Source organism: Lolium perenne, chromosome 7, assembly GCF_019359855.2.
Source record: "Lolium perenne isolate Kyuss_39 chromosome 7, Kyuss_2.0, whole genome shotgun sequence".
In the NCBI taxonomy this organism is placed as follows: Eukaryota; Viridiplantae; Streptophyta; class Magnoliopsida; order Poales; family Poaceae; genus Lolium; species Lolium perenne.
Genome location: NC_067250.2, coordinates 220505549 through 220527953, shown reverse-complemented (window position 1 = coordinate 220527953; position 22405 = coordinate 220505549). Strand labels below are relative to the sequence as shown.

Genomic DNA, 22405 nt, shown 5'->3' with positions numbered 1-22405 from the left:
AGAAGATAAAACAAGAGTAACTTCAAAATTTTAAGCATATAGAGAGATGTTTTAGTACCATGAAAATTTCTACAACCATATTTTCCTCTCTCATAATAATTTTCAGTAGCTTCATGAATAAACTCAACAATATAACTATCACATAAAGCATGTTTCTCATGATCCATAAACATATAATTTTTATCAAGCTCAAAAATAGTGGGATTAAAACTCTCAAACACACTTTTATCAATAATATAACATGATGATTGATCGATCTCAAGAGATATGGGACTCCTAGATAAAGTAAAGACTTCTCCAATCCCATTTTCATTAGTAGTACAATTAATATTATCAAGTAACATAGGACCATCATCTAGAGCTTTATCATAAACATTTGCTACGCAAAACTCTTTAGTACCATGCATTTCGACATCAGGCACAAACAAAGCATTATCATAAGATTTATCAAAGTAGCATGGATTATCATAAATAACAGTAGCATAATTATTCTCACAAGTTTTACTCATAGGGAATATTTCAAGAGAATCCACAGGAACATAACATTCAACCTCCTTTGGTAAGCATGGAGGACAATCAAATAGTGTAAGAGATAAAGAGTTACTCTCATTAGAAGGTTGGCATGGGTAGCTAATCCATTCTTCCTCCTTTTGTTCATCACTCTCCTCTTCTTTTTCATCCAATGAGCTTTCAGGTTCATCAATTTCTTCTTCCACAGGTTCCTGCAAATTGTGAGTGCATTCTTGTGCATTAATGAGTCTCTCTTTATAATCAATGATATAAGGATTATCACTGTAACTTTCTATGCAAAAATTAAGGATAGAAGAGACATAATCTTTAAGGTCCTTACAAACAACACAAGTTTCATAATTTTTAGCTATGAAGGATTCGATCTCAGAAGCTCCCATAAACAAAACAAATTGTTCTACCTCTTCGAACCCAAGATGAATATAGTTATTCCAATTATAGTTCTTAATTAAAACTTCTTCACTAAAGCCACATTGAAATTTAAGATGTTTAGTATCCTCTTTAGAGCAACAATTTATATCATGGCGTTTAAGCAAGATTTTAGCAATTGTATTCAATTTTTCTATCACAGCACTCATCACTTCACCCGCTCCTGATTCTCTATAATTATTATATAATTCAATAAGCTCCAACATGGTTATGCATTCTTCCATAACAACAGTTTTTAATTTTTCGGTTTTTCAAATTTTTATGGATTTTTGGATATATTAGAAAAGTAAAACAAGACAAAAAGAAACTAAGAAAAAGTAAACTAAGAAAAATAAAACAAGACAGAAATAAACTAAGCACAAATAAACTAGGCAAAAGTAAATAAAGCAAAACAAAATAAAACAAACTAAAAACAGAGAGAGAGGTAGAGTGTACTCCCCAGGTGAACTTATGAGTAGAGCTATGCCTCCCCGACAACGGCGCCAGAAAATAGTCTTGATAACCCACAAGTATAGGGGATCGCAACAGTCTTCGAGGGAAGTAAAACCCAAATTTATTGATTCGACACAAGGGGAGGTAAAGAATACTTATAAGCCTTAACAACTGAGTTGTCAATTCAGCTGCACCTGGAAAAGCACTAGTAACAGGGGTGATGTGAAAGCAACAGTAATATGAGAGCAACAGTAATAGTAACACAGCAGCGGATACAGTAACACAGAGGCAATGGCACCAGAAAATAGTTGATACTACTTCCAATGACATATAGAACGAGTATATGATTATGAGAGATGGACCGGGGTTCCCAGCGATCTACACTAGTGGTAACTCTCCAATAACAAGTGACAAGTGTTGGGTGAATAAATTACAGTTGGGCAATTGATAGGATTGAAAGCATTAAGACAGAACATCAAGATTATTAATCATGTAGGCATGTTTTCCATATATAGTCATACGTGCTCGCAATGAGAAACTTGTACAACATCTTTTGTCCTACCAGCCGGTGGTAGCCGGGCCTCAAGGGAATCTACTGGCTATTAAGGTACTCCTTTTAATAGAGCACCGGAGCAAAGCATTAACACTTGGTGAAAACATGTGATCCTCATACCTACGCCTTCCCCTCCAGTTGTCCCAATTTCTGTCACTTTGGGGCCTTTGGTTCCGGACATAGACATGTGCATACAACTCGTAGATACAATCTAAGCAATAAGTATAGAGCTTAAATCTAAGATCATGCCACTCGGGCCCTAGTGACAAGCATTAAACACAACAAGATTGCAGCAACAATAACTTCACAAACTTTATAGATGGACTAATCATAATGTATCATCCATCGGATCCCAACAAACACAACACCGATTCAATCAGATAGATCTCAATCATGTAAGACAGCTCATGAGATCATTGTATTGAAGTACATGGGATAGAGAGTACCAACTAGCTACTGCTAGAACCCGTAGTCCATGGGGGAACTACTCATGGAGCATGATGGAGGCGGTGGCGTCGATGGAGATGGCTTCCGGTGGAACTTCCCAGTCCCGGCAGGGTGCCGGAACAGAGACTTCTGTCCCCCGAATTGGAGTTTCGCGATGGCGGCGGCGCCCCTAGAGTCTTTCTGGAGTTTCGTCAATTGGTGTCGCGTTTTTAGGTCGAAAGGGCTTATATAGGCGAAGAGGCGGCGCAGGAGGGCGCCTGGGGCCTCCTCCCCATAGGCCGGCGCGGCCAGGGTGGAGCCCGCGCGGTCCTGGCGTGTGGTGGCCCCCTGGCCCGCCTCCGACTCTCCTTCGGTGTTCTGGGGTCTTCCAGGAAAAATAAGATACTGGGTCTTTGTTTCGTCGAATTCCGAGAATATTGCCCGAACCGCCTTTCTGGAACCAAAAACAGCAGAAAACAGGAACTGGCACTTCGACATCTTGTTAATAGGTTAGTTCTGGAAAACGCATAATAATGACATAATGTATGTATAAAACATGTAGATATTGTCATAAAACAAGCATGGAACATAAGAAATTATCGATACGTTGGAGACGTATCACATGACCATTGTCAGGAACAACCAATTAAGACTAGACTTTGGATTTTCAACCTGAAAGATAAGACTTCACCAGTGCTGCTGGCCCCACTTACATGCTGTGACGAGGCTCAGAATACCAAGCAAATCGCTCTACAACACCACAAAGCAAATCGGTCTACAACACCACGACTCGATCCTCCGCTGCTATCCGACCTTCATGAAATGAGGGCGGTTTCAAAAAACCCACCACAATTGCGGCTAGGGTTTCAAAAAACCACCATCTTTCATTTTTTTTGACAAAAAACCACCGGTTCGGTGTAACAGCGTGACAAATACCCACCACTTCGTGAAATGAGGACGGTTTAGCGGGTTAAACACCGAATTGACAGGCAGGGCCCATTTGTCAGGCTGACGTGGCGATGGACAACAGTCAAAGAGAGGAATGGTGAGGGATACTAAATTCGATGGTTTTTTTTTGTAAGTTTCCCCTCCACCACTATCTCTATCTTCTCTCTCCCTTCTCACCGGACCATGCTCCGCCGCGCTCGCTGGACAGGGGCCGCTCCGGTGAGCTCTGCGTGGGGCGGCGTCGGCGAGCGCTGGCCAGGGACAGCGCGGTGCCGCGGGCGAGCACCGGCCAAGGGGCGGCGCGGGAGAGCTCGGCGTGGGGCGGTGGCAGCGAGCGCCGGCCAGGGACGGCGACGGCGAGCGTCGGCCAGGGGGAGCGACGGCGAGCACCGGACAAGAGCGGCGGCGCGGGCGAGCTCGGCGAGAAGCGGCGGCAGCGAGCGCCGGCCGTGGGCGGCGGCACGGGAGCGCCCGGCGTGGGCGGCGGCAGCGAGCGCCGCCAAAGGCGGCGATGGCGAGCGCTGGCTAGGGCGGCGCGGGAGAGCTTCGGTGTGGGGCGGCGAAGGCGAGCGTCGGCAAGGCGATGGGCGGCGACGGCGAGCGTCGGCAAGGCGATGACGACGACCGCCGGACAGGGCGGCGGCGAGAGCGAGCGCCGGCCAAGGGGCGGCGCGGGAGAGCTCCCGCAACGGCGAGCTCGACGTGGGGCGGCGGCGCGGGCGAGCGCCGGCCAAGGGTCGGCCGGTTGCTGCTCCTGGCGGAAAAAAGAATAAGAAAAAGGAAAAAAAGAATAAGAAAAAAGGAGCCAGATATTTGGGCCCAGATCTGAGAGTGGGAGGCTGACATGTGGGCCTAGAAAAATTGCAAAAAAAAACCATAATTTAGAACTGTCTATTGTTAGTTCTTGTCGGTTTCAACCTTGCCACGTCAGCCTGGCAGTGGGCCTCACACGTCATAATCTCGGTTAAGTCATTGAGAGTGGCTCTTACAACATACTGGTGGCAATTTGTCATGTTGTTACTTCGAACCGGTGGTTTTTTGTCAAAAAAATGAAAGATGGTGGTTTTTTGATAACCTAGCCACAATTGTGGTGGGTTTTTGTAATTTTCTCCCGTCACTGATACACCATGGACCAAAATATCATTTATTGGAAACACAGATAAGAGCTTTGTGTCGCCCCCTTCAGAACCAAACGGTCGGAATAAAAGCATGGGTGCGCACGACCGAATACCTCCCAAATCAGCAAACTCAAGGCACAAATATTGTTACATTTGCCAGCGGAGCCTTCTGAAACTCAACATCCAGCCAAATCCAGACGGACATGCATATATAAGGAAGATCTTCCTCTTGTCGCGAGAGAGATCTGAGGACCACCACCTTTGTTCATGCCGATCGAGTAGCCCCCACGCGACCCGCTGGAAACCTGCAAGCCACCGCTCCAAACCCTACCAGCGACCCAGAGGGCGAGGCCAGTAGGGAAAGGAGATGACAGTGCAGGGTCGATCCTCCACCAGAACCGGCCCAACGAGCAGCGAAGATCGAGATCGGGGGCAGCTTGGGAGACATCTAGATCGAGATCTGGGATCACCACCACCTCCACCTGCCGTCCCAGCATCTTCACTCTAACCATGGCGTCGCCGGGAAGAGATCTCCGCCTCCACCCCAACTAGGGGCGCAGCCCTAGAAGCTGCACGACGATGACCCAACCAGACCCGCCCTAGCGGCCATGGCGAGGATCCAGGCGACCTCAATCCCCAACCACCTTCGACGGCTGGGTCCACCGCCACTGCGGCGAGAACCGGCGGCAGCGGCGAGAGGAGGGCGCGTTGGGGGACTTAGCGGAGGCGCGGCGAGATCGCCCCCGGAGTCGCCCTAGGGAGCGACAGTAGGGTCTATTCTAAACGGGTGAACAAAAGAATCTGGAGGGAGCGACAGTCGGGGAGGATTAGTTATGAACATCTTCTTCTCGATAGAGTGAATCGTATTAATTTCCATCTTAGTACTACTGTACTACAGATTAATTGATAAACAAAACAAAAGTTAAAAAATTATCAACCAAGGGAATGCATAACTAATTAAGATGCAGCAAGCGGCTAGTTTAACTAGTAATTTCGACCTAGGAGTCTAGTGATCTTGATCGATCCATCGATCAGGAGTTGAGAGATCAGAACCAGACGCGGCATTCTGTGGGGTGGAACTCGGGAGGCGCGGCGCCGGGTGGCGAGGAGGCGTTCCTTCTCTGGATGGTAAGCGGGCAGTCGATCCTGGGCTTGGGGCCGGACACCCTGAACGCCCACACCTTGAGCTTCATCTTGGCGGTGATCTTGAGGTCGACGGAGAACCGCGCCTGCTCGATGGCCTCCTTCCGGAACCCCGCGGCGGCCACGCCGCCCTCCAGCGGGAATTCCCCGGCGAACGCCACGGGCACCACCGTGGTCTCGCCGGTGTCCTGGTCGACGTCCGGGAGGTCGACGTGCGAGAAGCGCTGGCCCTGGTAGTAGGCCTCGGCTGCGACGGAGTGGTAGTGGATGGCGATGCGGGTGTTGGGGTTGCGGAGGGAGAGCGCGACGGAGAGGTTGTAGCGGAGGATCCAGGTGCGCGGTGTGAGGGTGAAGCCGGCGAGGTCGGCGGTGTCCGCGGTGGCGTGGACGAGGTGCGGCCGGAAGAGGAGGTAGAGGGCGATGGCGACGAGGCCGACGACGACGAGGATGCAGGCGACGACGCTGAAGATGCAGCTGAGGAGGCCGCAGAAGAGGCACCGGCACGGGCAGCACAGCCACGACGACACCGTGCTCGCCTTGCCCATCGATCAGTTGATTCCTTCCGGCCGGCCGGCCAACTCGATCGATCTATAATCTCTGGGCAGCTAGCTAGCTGATGGAGAAGTTGGGGAGAGAATGTTTCATGGCGCGCGCGCGATGGATGGATCTAAGCCAGATGGAGAGACAGACAGGCAGGTAGTAGCTAGTGGTCGGAGACACACTCGTTGATCGCCATTTTTGTAGGAGAGGAGTGTCCGTGTGATCTTACATGCAAAACCAAGAGACAAGAGAGGTTTCAGAGTGTGCGTTGGCCGGGTCTTCGGTTCATGCATGCGCGCGCTGTGTCTCGTTTTTCTTCTTTTCCCTTTGAGTGGACAGGTGCGTTAGCCGCTCCTTAGATGGGCCTATTCATAGATAGATGTAGAATATCAAATCCTGAGGGGGCTGGGCCGTTGGGGAAACACCGGAAACAAATTCAATGGGCCTTTTTTCGGAATAATGAAATAAATATCGAAATCTCTAGAAAAAAAGGTCAACCTTCCCAAAGGGAACCAACTCTCTCCGCACACCACAGGTGGCGCGTTGTGGTACCATAAAATTTTTCGAGAAGTGGTCTCCCTACTCGCCACGTGTCGCAAGAGAAAGCAAGGTGGAGATGAGAGAGGAGAGAAAATCATAGATGGAGGTTGGTTTGTCTCAGCTTTTCCTTTTTTTTTGATTCACCTTTTCAAAATGAAATATCTTGAGAACCGTAAGATCAAATTACGAACCGTTTTCACTGTTGAGACCCTCACGTTAAGATCTTTAAAACTAGATCCCATGTTGATAGGTTTCAAGATAAAAATTTTTCGTACTTTCAATACTATTATGGTTGTACTCGTGGTGTGTAACGAACTATAGTTCACTAGTAGAAAACATGGCTTATATTTGGAGCCGCAAAGAGCATTAACATCGGTGATGCTACGAACCTAGACTAAAGGGTGCATTAGCACCGGTTCATGCAGCCAGGACGTCGCAGAGGACCCGTAGGGATTTAACATCGGTTCGTGCGGGACCTTTAGCACCGATTCGTGCCACGAACCGGTGCTAAAGGGTTGGCGTCAGCCGCGTGGCAGGCGCAAAACCTTTAGCACCGGTTCGTGGCACGAACGGGTGCTAAAGGTAACTATTAGCACCGGACCGTGCCACGAACCGGTGCTAAAGCCTCCCTTGCCTATAAATTCAGCTCGTCCCAGCTAGCCCTCTCCTCTGTTTTTTCTTGGTGGAAGGTGTGAGGGTTGTGTGCTAGTTTATTTTTCTTTCCTATGCACAAGAGGTGCTCGATGAAATGCTTGAGAGAATGATGTCACTTGATTTCACACAAAACAAAAATGATATGAGGTGCCCGAGCGACACTTAAGCTTTCTCCTCTTTCTTTCCTCCTTGATCGAGGTTAGCAACTTTAACCTTTCATTTGTACAATGGTCATTTCACTACTTATGATGTTTTGTAATGGTTTTTGATAAACATAATTATATGATGCAGAATTTTCCACTTCATCCATGGATAATCATAATTCATACCATGGTAAGCTTGAACTATAGGTTCTTCATGAAATATGCATCGAAATTCAAAGTGTTTACCAATTCGTTTAGTGCGCCAAGTTTTATCATCTTAACCAATGCAATATACATCATAATGTGCTTCAAGAGTATGACAAGCTATAAAGATCCAACACAACGGTAAATACACAACATGTATCATCTTACACCATAATATTGATGCATGTAAAATGCATACATGAACTTTGTCCTTTATCATATTGAATTTCCACATATTTGCAACATATATGATGATAATATCATGTTTTACATTGATTTATGAGGATTTACCAATGATCCGCTTTAGTTGGTTTATAACCCTGCAGAACAGGAAAAACCATGTTTCGCGTATTTTTCACTTTTAGGGACCTATACGAAGTCAAATTGACCTGGGATTTTTGGAGCATCATTTTTTCATCTGGAGAAACAACATGGACTTTTGAAGCACACCTGTAGAGGCTCGAGGGCCAAACGAGGCCAAGTGGCGCGGCCAAAAGTTTGGCCACACCACCCAGATCCGTTCAGCCCTCGAGCGACCGTTTGCCCTAATTCATTCGCGAACCGACATATTTTTCCCTAAAACCCCTATATATATGGCCCCGAAGAGTTCTCGGGAGGAGAGCGCCGCAGAAAGACAGAAACACCAAAATGGAGGCTGTTGCAGAGAATATTGGAGGGGGAAACTCCACCGGGATCACCACCAAAGGGATCTCCACCTTCTCCAACATCATCATCATCATCATCATCATCATCATCACCATGATCAAGAGGGAGTAGTCCACCTCTGGACTACGGGTTTGTGGCAGTAGCTTGATTTATTTCTCTCGTGTTCTTCATAGTACTTAGTGCCATATGAGTTGCCTATCATGATTATGGCCATATTTGTAATACATATGTGGTGGATCTGTAGGATAACGTTGCATAGAAAACAAAAATTTTCCTACCGCGAACACGCAATCCAAGCCAAGATGCAATCTAGAAGACGGTAGCAACGAGGGGGTATCGAGTCTCACCCTTGAAGAGATTCCAAAGCCTACAAGAGGAGGCTCTTGTTGCTGCGGTAGACGATCACTTGCCGCTTGCAAAAGCGCGTAGAAGATCTTGATCACGATCGGTTCCGGCGCCACGAACGGGCAGCACCTCCGTACTCGGTCACACGTTCGGTTGTTGATGAAGACGACGTCCACCTCCCCGTTCCAGCGGGCAGCGGAAGTAGTAGCTCCTCTTGAATCCGACAGCACGACGGCGTGGTGTCGGTGGCGGTGAAGAAGTCCGGCGGAGCTTCGCTAAGCTACGCGGGAGATATGGAGGAGAAGGGGGCGGCTAGGGTTTGGGAGGGGGTGGCCGGCCACTCAAGGGGGGCGGCCAGCTTGTGGTCTTCGGGTGGCCGGCCCCCTCCCTTGGCCCCTCATTATATAGGTGGATCCCAAGTGTTGGTGTCCAAGTCTTCGAATAAGACCCGAAACCAAAACCTTCCATAGGAGGGGGGAAACCTAGCCCAACTAGGACTCCCACCCAAAGGTGGGATTCCCACCTCCCATGTGGGGGGTGGCCGGCCCCCTATGGTGGAGTCCACTTGGGACTCCACCCCATCTAGGGCTGGCCGGCCATGGAGGTGGAGTCCCTTGTGGACTCCACCTTCCTTGGTGGTTTCTTCCGGACTTTTCTAGAACCTTCTAGAACCTTCCATAGAACCTTCCGCGACAATTTATTTCACATAAAATGACATCCTATATATGAATCTTATTCTCCGGACCTTTCCGGAACTCCTCGTGATGTCCGGGATCTCATCCGGGACTCCGAACAAATATTCGAACTCCATTCCATAATTCAAGTGCTACCATTTCAACATCCAACTTTAAGTGTGTCACCCTACGGTTCGAGAACTATGCGGACATGGTTGAGTACTCACTCCGACCAATAACCAATAGCGGGATCTGGAGATCCATAATGGCTCCCACATATTCAACGATGACTTTAGTGATCGAATGAACCATACACATATATTACCAATTCCCTTTGTCTCGCGATATTTTACTTGTCCGAGGTTTGATCTTCGGTATCACTCTATACCTTGTTCAACCTCGTCTCCTGACAAGTACTCTTTACTCGTACCGTGGTATGTGGTCTCTTATGAACTCATTCATATGCTTGCAAGACATTAGACGACATTCCACCGAGAGGGCCCAGAGTATATCTATCCGTCATCGGGATGGACAAATCCCACTGTTGATCCATATGCCTCAACTCATACTTTCCGGATACTTAATCCCACCTTTATAGCCACCCATTTACGCAGTGGTGTTTGGTGTAATCAAAGTACCTTTCCGGTATAAGTGATTTACATGATCTCATGGTCATAAGGACTAGGTAACTATGTATCGAAAGCTTATAGCAAATAACTTAATGACGAGATCTTATGCTACGCTTAATTGGGTGTGTCCATTACATCATTCATATAATGATATAACCTTGTTATTAATAACATCCAATGTTCATGATTATGAAACTAATCATCCATTAATCAACAAGCTAGTTTAAGAGGCATACTAGGGACTTCTTGTTTGTCTACATATCACACATGTACTAATGTTTCGGTTAATACAATTCTAGCATGATATATAAACATTTATCATAAACATAAAGATATAAATAATAACCACTTTATTATTGCCTCTAGGGCATATCTCCAACAGTCTCCCACTTGCACTAGAGTCAATAATCTAGTTTACATTTGTAAAGATATAACACCTTGGCCTTATGGTGCTTTATCATGTATTGCTCACGGGAGAGGTTTTTAGTCAACGGATCTGACATGCTCAGAAACATATGTATTTTGTAATTCATTTGCGTCTCAATGCATCACTCATTTCCAAATGAGTTGGCATTATATATGTTTGATCTTCTGGTGGAACCTTAATTCCGCTGTCTGAAATATGTCACTTATATTGTCACACACAATATAGCTTCAAAGTTCTGACTCTGTCGGAACTACACCAAGTTCTCAAAGAACCTCTTGACTTAACATCCTTTGTCATTGTCAAAACAATGACATACTCTGCCTTCTTTTGTAGAATCCGTCACAATATTTAGAACTCTTCTAAATCTAGCATAGACAACTTCTAGCTCATTGTGCTACCTTTTAAACAACACTTAGTCTAATTTGAGATTGAAATTATATTTTATATGTGACAAAACCAATATCGGTGTAACACCTTACAGCGATTTGTTTGTCATTTCTTCATACAAAAATATATATATATCCTTAGTTCTTCTAAAGTGCTCAAGGATATTCTTACTGTCGTCCAATGATCATCATATGAATCATTCTGGTATATGCTCATAACACTTTATAGCACATGATATCTGATTGTGTACATATTATTCGTGATCTATAATCACTCATGTGTTTTTACTCATTGAGTGTCAGATACACTCAAGTCTTGTTAAACCTTCACATGACAAGAACATTTTCTTAATATTTCTATATTGAACTACTTCAATATCCATCATATGTACTTTGACTTAAACTTATTTATGTGTTTCAATCTATCTTCATAGATCTTGACACTAAATTTGTTTCAGTCCATATCCTTTCATTGAAGTTAATTCTCAATGAAACCTTTTAATCAAGTATATAATTACATCATTTATAACCAACTATATGTCACCTACATAAAGTATTATAAATGTGTCTTAGCGCTCCCACTTAATTTCTTGCAAATGCAAGCCTCTTCATCGTCTCTGATGAAATCAAAAACTCTTTGACTATTTCATCTGGTGAAGATTCCAACTCCGTGATACTTACTTCATCCAATTGAAGCTTATATAGCTATCTAGTATTCCACGGACCAGCAAAACTCTTGGTTGTATCTTGTATACATACTTCTGTTAAGTAGTTTATTTTGCTATCCTACTAGCATATCTCATAAAAGAAATATGTAGTGATTACTAGAATAATCCACATAGACTATAAGCATTGCTACGGAAGATCTAATCTTATCGTATTCAACTCTTTGAACTTTGTCGTAAACAATTTTTCGACAAGTCAAGCTTTCTTCAAGGATATTTCATCCAAGTCTATCAATTTCATAGATCCATTTACTTTCATAAAGTATTCATCTATCTTGGATTTCATGGCATATAGCCATTTTAACAGAGTCAGGGCCCATCATAACTTCTTTGTTTGTAGTTGGTTTATCATTGTTCAAAATCAATCCTTTGTTCACAAATCATTTATTTGATCACAAAGTAAACCATACCTACAAGGTTCAATATGTACTTCGATCTCCATGGCTAAAACACTTTGTAGTCATGGGTGCCATGATCGTCGTGGCCGCTTCCGAAACAAATTCCGATGCTGCGCTACTCTGATCATTATGCTCAGGTTCATAAACCTTATCAAAATATATTGTCCTCCCACTCAAAAACTTCACTAGAAACAATTTCTTGGAAATAAGAAACATTGACAAACACTTTTGTCTTTGTCTCGTGGGAAGAATTCCCAATTAAATCTCTGGGATAACCAACAAAGACATTCATCCGATTTTGGTTGACTATTAGGGTTTATACCCATGCCATAACTTGTATGGTGTCATTTCAACGGATCATGATGATGCTCTATTTAGTGTAAAAGCGGTAGTCACTAAAGCATAATCCACAAAAATATAATGGCATCAATATTTTATCTCATCATTGATCCAACAAAGTTTGGATATATCTCTTGGATACTTCATCATCACTATGATACTCCAAGAAACATAAGTTGTAGAACAATTTCATAACTTTCTTAGATGTTTGCTAAAACTCGTAATTCAAATATTTTCACCATGATCCAATCATAGATATTTGACTTTTCTATTACGATGATTTCCACTTCATGCTGAAATTTATTTGAATCCTATTCAAATGTTTCAAACTTTTCCTTATTGAATATATCCACATATATACTCAATTCATTGTTTGAAGGTTTTCATGAAATAGAAGAATCTCCCGCACACAACTATGCCTAGTGAACCACATACATCATCATGTATATTTTCACAAAGTTAGTTGCCCGTTCAACTCTTGGCCTATGAACGGTATTTTAATCATTCTTTTTAGAAAAGATTTGCAAGTGCCAAATGATTCAAAAATCAAATGACTCCATAAATCCATTTGCATGGAGTTCCTTCATGCGTTCCTTTCTAACATGACCTAAATGGCGGTTCCACAAATAAGTGGAATTCAAATCATTTGCCTTATGGCATTTTAGCGTCAGTGTTATGTATGTGTGTTTCACCATTAAGATTTATAATAACTTATCCATCGTACATGGAGTAATGTCATAATTTAAACAACTCATTGTTTTATTTGACCAGAGCAAAATAACAATTTATTAAGCTCTTTATTATAAATTCTAAGGGCTAGATAGAATGCCAACGACGAACATAATAACACTTTATTTTTGTTTCTGACGTGCACTCCTATCATATTCCTTGTCAGTCACTTAGGCCATTGTATTCTTGTATTGCGTTGTTTTGTATGACACTTCATACCAACCAATATAGTACTAATACCCAAGAATTTCATAGTGTGACTTAACTAGAAATACAACCATAACATGTATATCATTTATATACACCTGAGCTAGACTTTCTAGTCTTTTCTTTTTCTTTTTGCCAAAATATCTTTTGAAGTTTCTCTTTTAGCTTTCCTCATTATTCAGAGAAACATATCAACTTCAATAACTTCTCGGTTTGTTGGTCGAATACCAATAACCTTGAGGTTCTTACTTTGAAGTTGATCATCATATGACAAGTGTTCCAGATTTCACTATTAGTAACTTTGTAATATGATGAACAGTTTCACTCATAATTTTATCCATCATATCATGACGACTTTCCGAGACCATGTCTGTACATGCTAGGCTCGTAAAGTTTTAACCTTGGTATTTGCATGTGCAAATCTAGCTTGCACCCGTTGTATGCACTCGTAGAATCTATCACACCCGATCATCACGTGATGCTTCGAAACGACGAGTCTTAATAACGGTGCATATTAAGGATGGTCACTTCATGGATATGCGAATATTATTAGTGCCCCAATAGTTGGAGGATTGTGACGTCTGGCGTCTTCAACCTTCATACATTCCCATAAAACTTATGAGTTTATGTAGTCTCACCGAATTTATATTCTATCATCTTGCAATAAGGTCTTAGATATCACATATATCTCATACCTTGATTATTTCTGAAAACTAAATTTTCAGCTCCTTACTTTTCAAACAAATTTGAACTTCAAGTTTCACGGAGACAAGATAACTTTAGGTACTAATTGAAACCATAGCTCTTTGAATCAACAATGTGAGGTTTACTAAAAGTTTGCAATAGGACTTAATCAATTCTTGATTCCTTAACAATACGGTACTAATCCGTAAAGTTTCTTGTCAGATTTTAACAGTATTTCTATCTCAATTACAAGACTAGCGCATAGTAGTAAACGGATGCCAATACTACAAAATTAATTCAAAATACTACTCAAACTATGTTTATGATAATTAGTTCATGTTTTAATCTAATTACTAATGAACTCCCACTTAATACAACATCCCTCATAGTTGTTAAGTGGTACACGATCCATATCCACTACACCAAAACCGATCATCACGTGAGATGATGTAGCTTCAATGGTGAACATCAACATGTTGATCATATCATCCATATGACTCGTGTTCAACCTTTCGGTTTCCGTTGTCCCGAGGCCATGTCTGTACATGCTAGGCTCGTCAAGCAAACCCAAGTATTCCGCGTGTGCAACATGGCTTACACCCGTTGTATGTGAATCGTTGAATCTATCACATCCGATCATCACGAGATGCTTCGAAACGACGAACTGTTACAACGGTGCATACGAGGGGAGAACACTTTATTATCTTGATATTAATGTGAGGGATCATCTTATAATGCTACCGCCGCGATCTAAGCAAAATAAGATGCATAAAAGGATTAACATCACATGCAGTTCATATGTGATATGATATGGCCCTTTTGTCTTTGCGCCTTTGATCTTCATCTCCAAAGCACGGACATGATCTCCATCATCAACGGGCATGATCTCCATCAACGTCGGCGTAGCGTCAAGGTTCATGGCGCCGGCTTCATGGTTGTTCACCTCATGTAGCAACTATTACAACTACTTTGAAAAACTACTCAACATGAAAATTAAAGACAACCATAAGGCTCCTGCCGGTTGCCACAATACAATAATGATCATCTCATACATATTCATCATCACATTATGGCCATATCACATCACCAAACCCTGCAAAAACAAGTTAGACGTCTCTAATTTGGTTTGCATATTTTACGTGGTTTAGGGTTTTCGAGAGAGATCTAATCTACCTACGAACATGAACCACAACGGTGATACTAATGTTATCAATAGAAGAGTAAATTGAATCTTCACTATAGTAGGAGAGACAGACACCCGCAAAGCCTCTTATGCAATACAAGTTGCATGTCGGACGAGGAACAAGTCTCATGAACGCGGTCATGTAAAGTTAGTCCGGGCCGCTTCATCCCACTATGCCACAAAGATGCAAAGTACTCAAACTAAAGATAACAAGAGCATCAACGCCCACAAAACCATTGTGTTCTACTCGTGCAACCATCTATGCATAGACACGGCTCTGATACCACTGTAGGATAACGTTGCATAGAAAACAAAAATTTTCCTACCGCGAACACGCAATCCAAGCCAAGATGCAATCTAGAAGACGGTAGCAACGAGGGGGTATCGAGTCTCACCCTTGAAGAGATTCCAAAGCCTACAAGAGGAGGCTCTTGTTGCTGCGGTAGACGATCACTTGCCGCTTGCAAAAGCGCGTAGAAGATCTTGATCACGATCGGTTCCGGCGCCACGAACGGGCAGCACCTCCGTACTCGGTCACACGTTCGGTTGTTGATGAAGACGACGTCCACCTCCCCGTTCCAGCGGGCAGCGGAAGTAGTAGCTCCTCTTGAATCCGACAGCACGACGGCGTGGTGTCGGTGGCGGTGAAGAAGTCCGGCGGAGCTTCGCTAAGCTACGCGGGAGATATGGAGGAGAAGGGGGCGGCTAGGGTTTGGGAGGGGGTGGCCGGCCACTCAAGGGGGGCGGCCAGCTTGTGGTCTTCGGGTGGCCGGCCCCCTCCCTTGGCCCCTCATTATATAGGTGGATCCCAAGTGTTGGTGTCCAAGTCTTCGAATAAGACCCGAAACCAAAACCTTCCATAGGAGGGGGGAAACCTAGCCCAACTAGGACTCCCACCCAAAGGTGGGATTCCCACCTCCCATGTGGGGTGTGGCCGGCCCCCTATGGTGGAGTCCACTTGGGACTCCACCCCATCTAGGGCTGGCCGGCCATGGAGGTGGAGTCCCTTGTGGACTCCACCTTCCTTGGTGGTTTCTTCCGGACTTTTCTAGAACCTTCTAGAACCTTCCATAGAACCTTCCGCGACAATTTATTTCACATAAAATGACATCCTATATATGAATCTTATTCTCCGGACCTTTCCGGAACTCCTCGTGATGTCCGGGATCTCATCCGGGACTCCGAACAAATATTCGAACTCCATTCCATAATTCAAGTGCTACCATTTCAACATCCAACTTTAAGTGTGTCACCCTACGGTTCGAGAACTATGCGGACATGGTTGAGTACTCACTCCGACCAATAACCAATAGCGGGATCTGGAGATCCATAATGGCTCCCACATATTCAACGATGACTTTAGTGATCGAATGAACCATACACATATATTACCAATTCCCTTTGTCTCGCGATATTTTACTTGTCCGAGGTTTGATCTTCGGTATCACTCTATACCTTGTTCAACCTCGTCTCCTGACAAGTACTCTTTACTCGTACCGTGGTATGTGGTCTCTTATGAACTCATTCATATGCTTGCAAGACATTAGACGACATTCCACCGAGAGGGCCCAGAGTATATCTATCCGTCATCGGGATGGACAAATCCCACTGTTGATCCATATGCCTCAACTCATACTTTCCGGATACTTAATCCCACCTTTATAGCCACCCATTTACGCAGTGGTGTTTGGTGTAATCAAAGTACCTTTCCGGTATAAGTGATTTACATGATCTCATGGTCATAAGGACTAGGTAACTATGTATCGAAAGCTTATAGCAAATAACTTAATGACGAGATCTTATGCTACGCTTAATTGGGTGTGTCCATTACATCATTCATATAATGATATAACCTTGTTATTAATAACATCCAATGTTCATGATTATGAAACTAATCATCCATTAATCAACAAGCTAGTTTAAGAGGCATACTAGGGACTTCTTGTTTGTCTACATATCACACATGTACTAATGTTTCGGTTAATACAATTCTAGCATGATATATAAACATTTATCATAAACATAAAGATATAAATAATAACCACTTTATTATTGCCTCTAGGGCATATCTCCAACAGGATCCTTGTTCTATGATATTGTTTTATGAGATCTGATCATATTATATTATGATATGTATTGATAGATGCATATTATGTACCCCGTTCTTAAATTTATGTTCCGATCCAACATCTATGAAAGAGCGTGTGTGGGGTGATGTGTGTGTTAGATGGAGTAACAAGGTTTTAGTGATTGGATAGTGACAATATGTTGAAGAGCTATTATGGTTTTGCCTTTCTTTTGCTACCACACTAGGGATTAAGTGAATGCATGTGCTATGTTTATCATGTGACAGTAATTATGATCTTGTTTGTTCAAGGTAGCATATTTGATATTCAGACTTCATGTCAAAGTACTTATTTCTATGCTTTGTTAATTCTTAATACAAGGCTGATGAAGTTTCATTCTTGTGGAGCATAAGAGAGGTGTGTTGCATCATCTCTATGTTAGGACGTGATGCCCATATTAATTCTGATCTTATATATAATATTATTTGTACCTTCATATCTCATTAATGAATTGATTTTTGTCCACCAAAACTTTACGAGAGAGTAGTCAATTGAGCCTATGAACCACATTCCACCTTTTTATCATAAGAAACACATTTATATTGCATTTATATTGTTTTCTATTTGCTGCACTATTTTATTCCGAAAATACAAAAATATGTATCTTTCTTATTTGCATCCAATACACCAAAAACAATCAAGCCCTTTGCAGTTTTTACTTACTTGCTTTGTCTAGTTTATTTTACTACTTGTTTTATTACTACTTGTGCTATTTACTTACGCGAAACCTTGTGCTTGACAACCAACGGTGGAGTTGGGGACACAAGACATTTATTTTACTTGCAGGATTTCTTGAAGAAGAGAGAAGAGTATAATATTTCATCTAGTTCCCCGAGAGTTCGATATAAACCCTCGAGTTACCCCTGTGGGGGGAAATACTTCGCTGATGCAATACTCTGCACTTGGAGTCCCAACGTCATCAAGACATTTTCTGGTGCCGTTGCCGGGGAACAGAAAAGAGTTGCATTAGAGTGGTTGCTGCGCGAGAAGCTCCAAGTGACATAGGCATCCCCAATGGTCCTGCCGAAGATGGTACCCGGGGTTTACTGAAGGCCCACGACCCGATGTTTATGAAGCCCGGAAGCCCAATTAAGAGATAGTTTGGAAAGATAGAGTTGTAATAGGAATAATGACTTGTAACTATTACAGGACGAACTCAAAGAGTCTCCCGGACTTTGTAACTTGTACATCACGAAACCCTCGGCTCCGCCTCCTATATAAGGGCAGTCGAGGGAGAAAGAGATGATCGATTTTATTGTCAACACAACCCTAGTTTTCTAGCAGTCGAGTACTTTTCCGGTTGAACCTTCGAGATCTACTTGCCCTCTATTTCTTGCAAAAATCCTAGTCTACAATCCGTAGGCATTGACAAGTCGATACCTTGTCAATTGGCGCCGACTGTGCGGATTAGAGGCGTCAAGGAGCTGATCTCGATGGGATGCTCAACATCGTCGACATCTTCGGTAGCAAGCAACGCGATGGATACAGGTAAACAAATCGAAACTGGTCTAGTCGATTTTGTGGCGCCGTTTCTCACCCAAGCTTGGGAGGTAACATCACTGTGAGCTCTCCTATCTCTTTTAGATTTTGCATTGTATTTAATTTGTATTGTTTTTAGTCTTTGTTCGCTTGCTTTTAGTTTTTGCTGGTTAGTTCTCTTTCTTATTTTTTTTTTGAAAAACACATAAAAAGTAGTAGCAACTATTTTCTAAAAATCATGGGGGAAAGAAATACTAAATTGTGTGACTACACAAACACTTCTAATGATCATTTTATTGCTAAACCTATTACTACACCTGAGGTAATTGCTAAAAGCTTTGAAGTAAGTCCTAGGTTATTAAATCTTATAACTAGGGAACAATTTGGCGGTAGTTCTACTGAAGATGCATCTATGCATTTACATGATTTCTGCAAAATTTGTGATATGCAAATATTTAAAAATGTGGAAAAAAATATTGTTAAGCTGAAATTATTCTCATTTTCTCTTACAGGAAAAGCCAAAGTATGGTTATTGTCATTACCTACTGCTAGTATTAATTCTTGAGATGATCTTAAGAGGCTTTCATTAAGAAGTATTATCCACCTGTTAAAATCCTACATAATAGAAATAGCATATTATCTTTTAGACAAAATAATAATGAACATGTAGAAACAGCGTGGGAAAGAATTAAAAACATGCTTAGAACTTGCCCATCACATGGAGTTAATGAATGGATTATCCTACACCCTTTCTATAGTGGGTTAAACATAATATCTAGAAGCATGATATAATGGGTTAAACATAATATCCTGAAGCTAAAGCCATATATATTAGAAAGCATGTTGCATAATCATAGTCAATGGCATACTGAAAGAGCACCTATTCCCACAAAGAAAGTGCATTCAATTGAATAAGAAAATCTTTTATCTAATAAAATTGATGCCATCCTTGCATACATAGCTAAACAGAATAATGATAATGTCCCTTTACAAGATCTAGTTGGAAACAACAATGAAAATGTGGATGCTAATTTATAAGGAATTTTGGCAACAATGGGTATGTGAATAATAATTACAACAATAGCTATGGCCGCCCCCCTTATGTGCCCAACAAATATGCTAGTGGTAATAATTCTAATGAATTAGAAAACACCATTAGATCTTGTATTGCTTCACAAAAAGAGTTGAATAACAAACTCATAGCAAAATTTGAAAGGCAAGATGTTTCGATTGATAAAGTTGAGATCTTAACACAAGAAGTTATCTCTTTAGTAAATATCTTGCAACAAAAGAGCCATGAAGAAACAATTAAATATGTGCAGAAGTTATAGATAGATCTTGGGGAACTTTGAATGCTATGGATGAAAAAGAAACTCTTATGCTTGCTAATGATAAACATATTGAAGAAGTTAAAATGCTTACTGAAGCTAGGGAACCACTCTTGGATCTTGATAAATGTAGCTTGAATGAATTAATTTCTATACTAGAAAATTTTGCTACAGATTCCACTATCAACGTTAATCAAGCTGGTTTTGGTTCTTATATTGCCAACTATGTTATTAAAGAAAAGATTAAGAGGTATAATAATGAGGCCATGATACCACCTAATCTTTGGGATGTGTGGATTCCCAAGATTTTATATCTATTGACAAAGAAACACACCATGCTATTCTTGATCTTGGATCTAGTGTTTATGTTATCTCAAAAGAGCTGTATGAATTACTCAACCTTAAAAATGTGGAAAAATGCTCTGTTTATTTATTACTTGCTGATGATTCAACCAAAAAGGAAATAGGAAAAGTAAAAGATGTTACGGTTGAATTAAATATGACATATATATCTGTTGATTTCATTGTTATCGACATGAGGAGAAATTCATCTAGTCCTATTATCCTTAGAAGACCTTTTCTGAGAACAACAAGGTCTACCATTGATTCGAAAGAAGGGAATGTTAAGCTTCAGTTCCCTCATAAGAAGTATATGGAACAATTTCCAAGGAAAAGGGAGGTAGAAGTTATGCTACCACAAAAATTCCATGTCACTTGAATCAAGTAAGTAAGCCTAGCTATATGGCTATAAAGAAAGCTTTACGGGAGACAACCCGAGATGTTTTTATTTATATTTTTTGTTTTTTGCATGCTTGCTTTAGAATGTTAGTTTTATTTTAGTTTACTCTCTGGGGTTTAAATAAAGTATCAAGTTTTTACCCATTTGGATGTTTAAAGTTGCAAACATAATATGGAGTTGCTGATTTCTGTGATGCACTTTTTAGTGCACGAATTTTTTCTCCTTACTTGTAGCTCCGAATTTTTTTCCTTAATACCGTAGCTGCAACTTTTATCCTATATTTTTACGTAAATTGGCTTAATTTTCTAAGGTGCTTAAGTCATACTTAAAATTGAGTCACCCTTATGGGGAAAATACTTCGCTGACGCAACACTCTGCATTGAAGTGCCAATGTCATTAAATATCCATCATAGTAATTACATCTATAGATTCATAATCATGTTGGCCAACTCATATGGATTAGATAATGATAATAAATAGAGATATTGAATCAATGTATTACCATAAACCTCAAATACAAGGGGGTGAAACTCCTCCTCATGAAGGAGAGAGGAGTGAAGGATTTGGTGAAGTGGTTGATGAAGATAAGTATCCTAGCGGTGATTATGGCGGTAGCTTGGCGCAGGTGATGGGCGACGGCTTCTTGGTCCCCTTATTACTTTGACTTGGTGATGGTGTGGAGATGCCTCTCCTCCCTTGGTGACTGTGAACAATGGTTGGGGAATCAAAAAAATTAGTGTTCCCCATCAATATATAGTGTTAGAGAGTTAACCTTGGCCACGAAATCTAAACCCCTTTGATCTAAGAGCTCTTGGGAACTTCTAGAATCTTCCTAGGGCCCATCTCTATCCTCACAACTCGAAGAAATCGATATATGGTCAAATGCATCACATATGATGAGTGCTGGAATAAATTATGTCACCAAATTCCGGAATCCCGAAACTGCTTCTGAACTCTTCAGTGCGCCTAGGTTGCTAGTCGCATAAAAAAGTATGATTTTTAAGATCAATATATACCAAAATTCTCAAATAAAAATTTCCAACAACTTTCATATTATATTATTCCTATTTGACGTCCCCGGTTCAGTTCATGGTCATCTTTGAAAATAGTTCTACAAGGACATATTTCGGGAAACTCAAAATTTCACTACAACAGGGACCCTTTTGTGATTTTATTATAATACTACACAAAAAAGTGTAAATCAATTTTTTATACTTTTCCTACTATTAGTAAGTTATTCCTAATAAATATAATAAATTTTCCAAATATTTAGAGATTTTAACATAATAAACACCAAAGTTCATGCATAAATTTTACGTGTAACAATGGCTGGAGGCGTCGTCGTCGAGACCAAAATGTCAAGGGTTTTCATATGGAGCCCTAGTGAAGGGGAGATAACAACATAGATTCCCTAGGGGGTCATGATACCCACACTCATCGCCACCGTTGACTCCAGAGCGCTTGGCTTTCACCCGAAATTACCTCCGCACCACACCATGATACTACAGACCGCCCGGTGCCACCAAACCAGACCTCCAAGATGCATCTAAGCGTTGCCACAGCCGAAGCATCCCCAACAGAATTATCCCCTACCGCCCGCTCCTTGCCACCCCAACGTGGCCAATGAGAAGAGCTACCAGCACTGCCACGTTGCTCACCGAAAAACCGAATGCGTAATCTAGC

At 42.0% G+C, this 22405-nt stretch overlaps 1 protein-coding gene across 1 annotated transcript; it reads right to left on the bottom strand.

The window, feature by feature from the left end:
* Positions 1-5265: 5265 nt before the first annotated feature.
* Positions 5266-6258, bottom strand: LOC127311991 (NDR1/HIN1-like protein 10). Its single transcript, XM_051342466.2, has one exon. It carries the CDS (start codon positions 6120-6122, stop codon positions 5481-5483), a length of 642 nt encoding a protein of 213 aa, XP_051198426.1. The 5' UTR covers positions 6123-6258; the 3' UTR covers positions 5266-5480.
* Positions 6259-22405: the final 16147 nt, after the last annotated feature.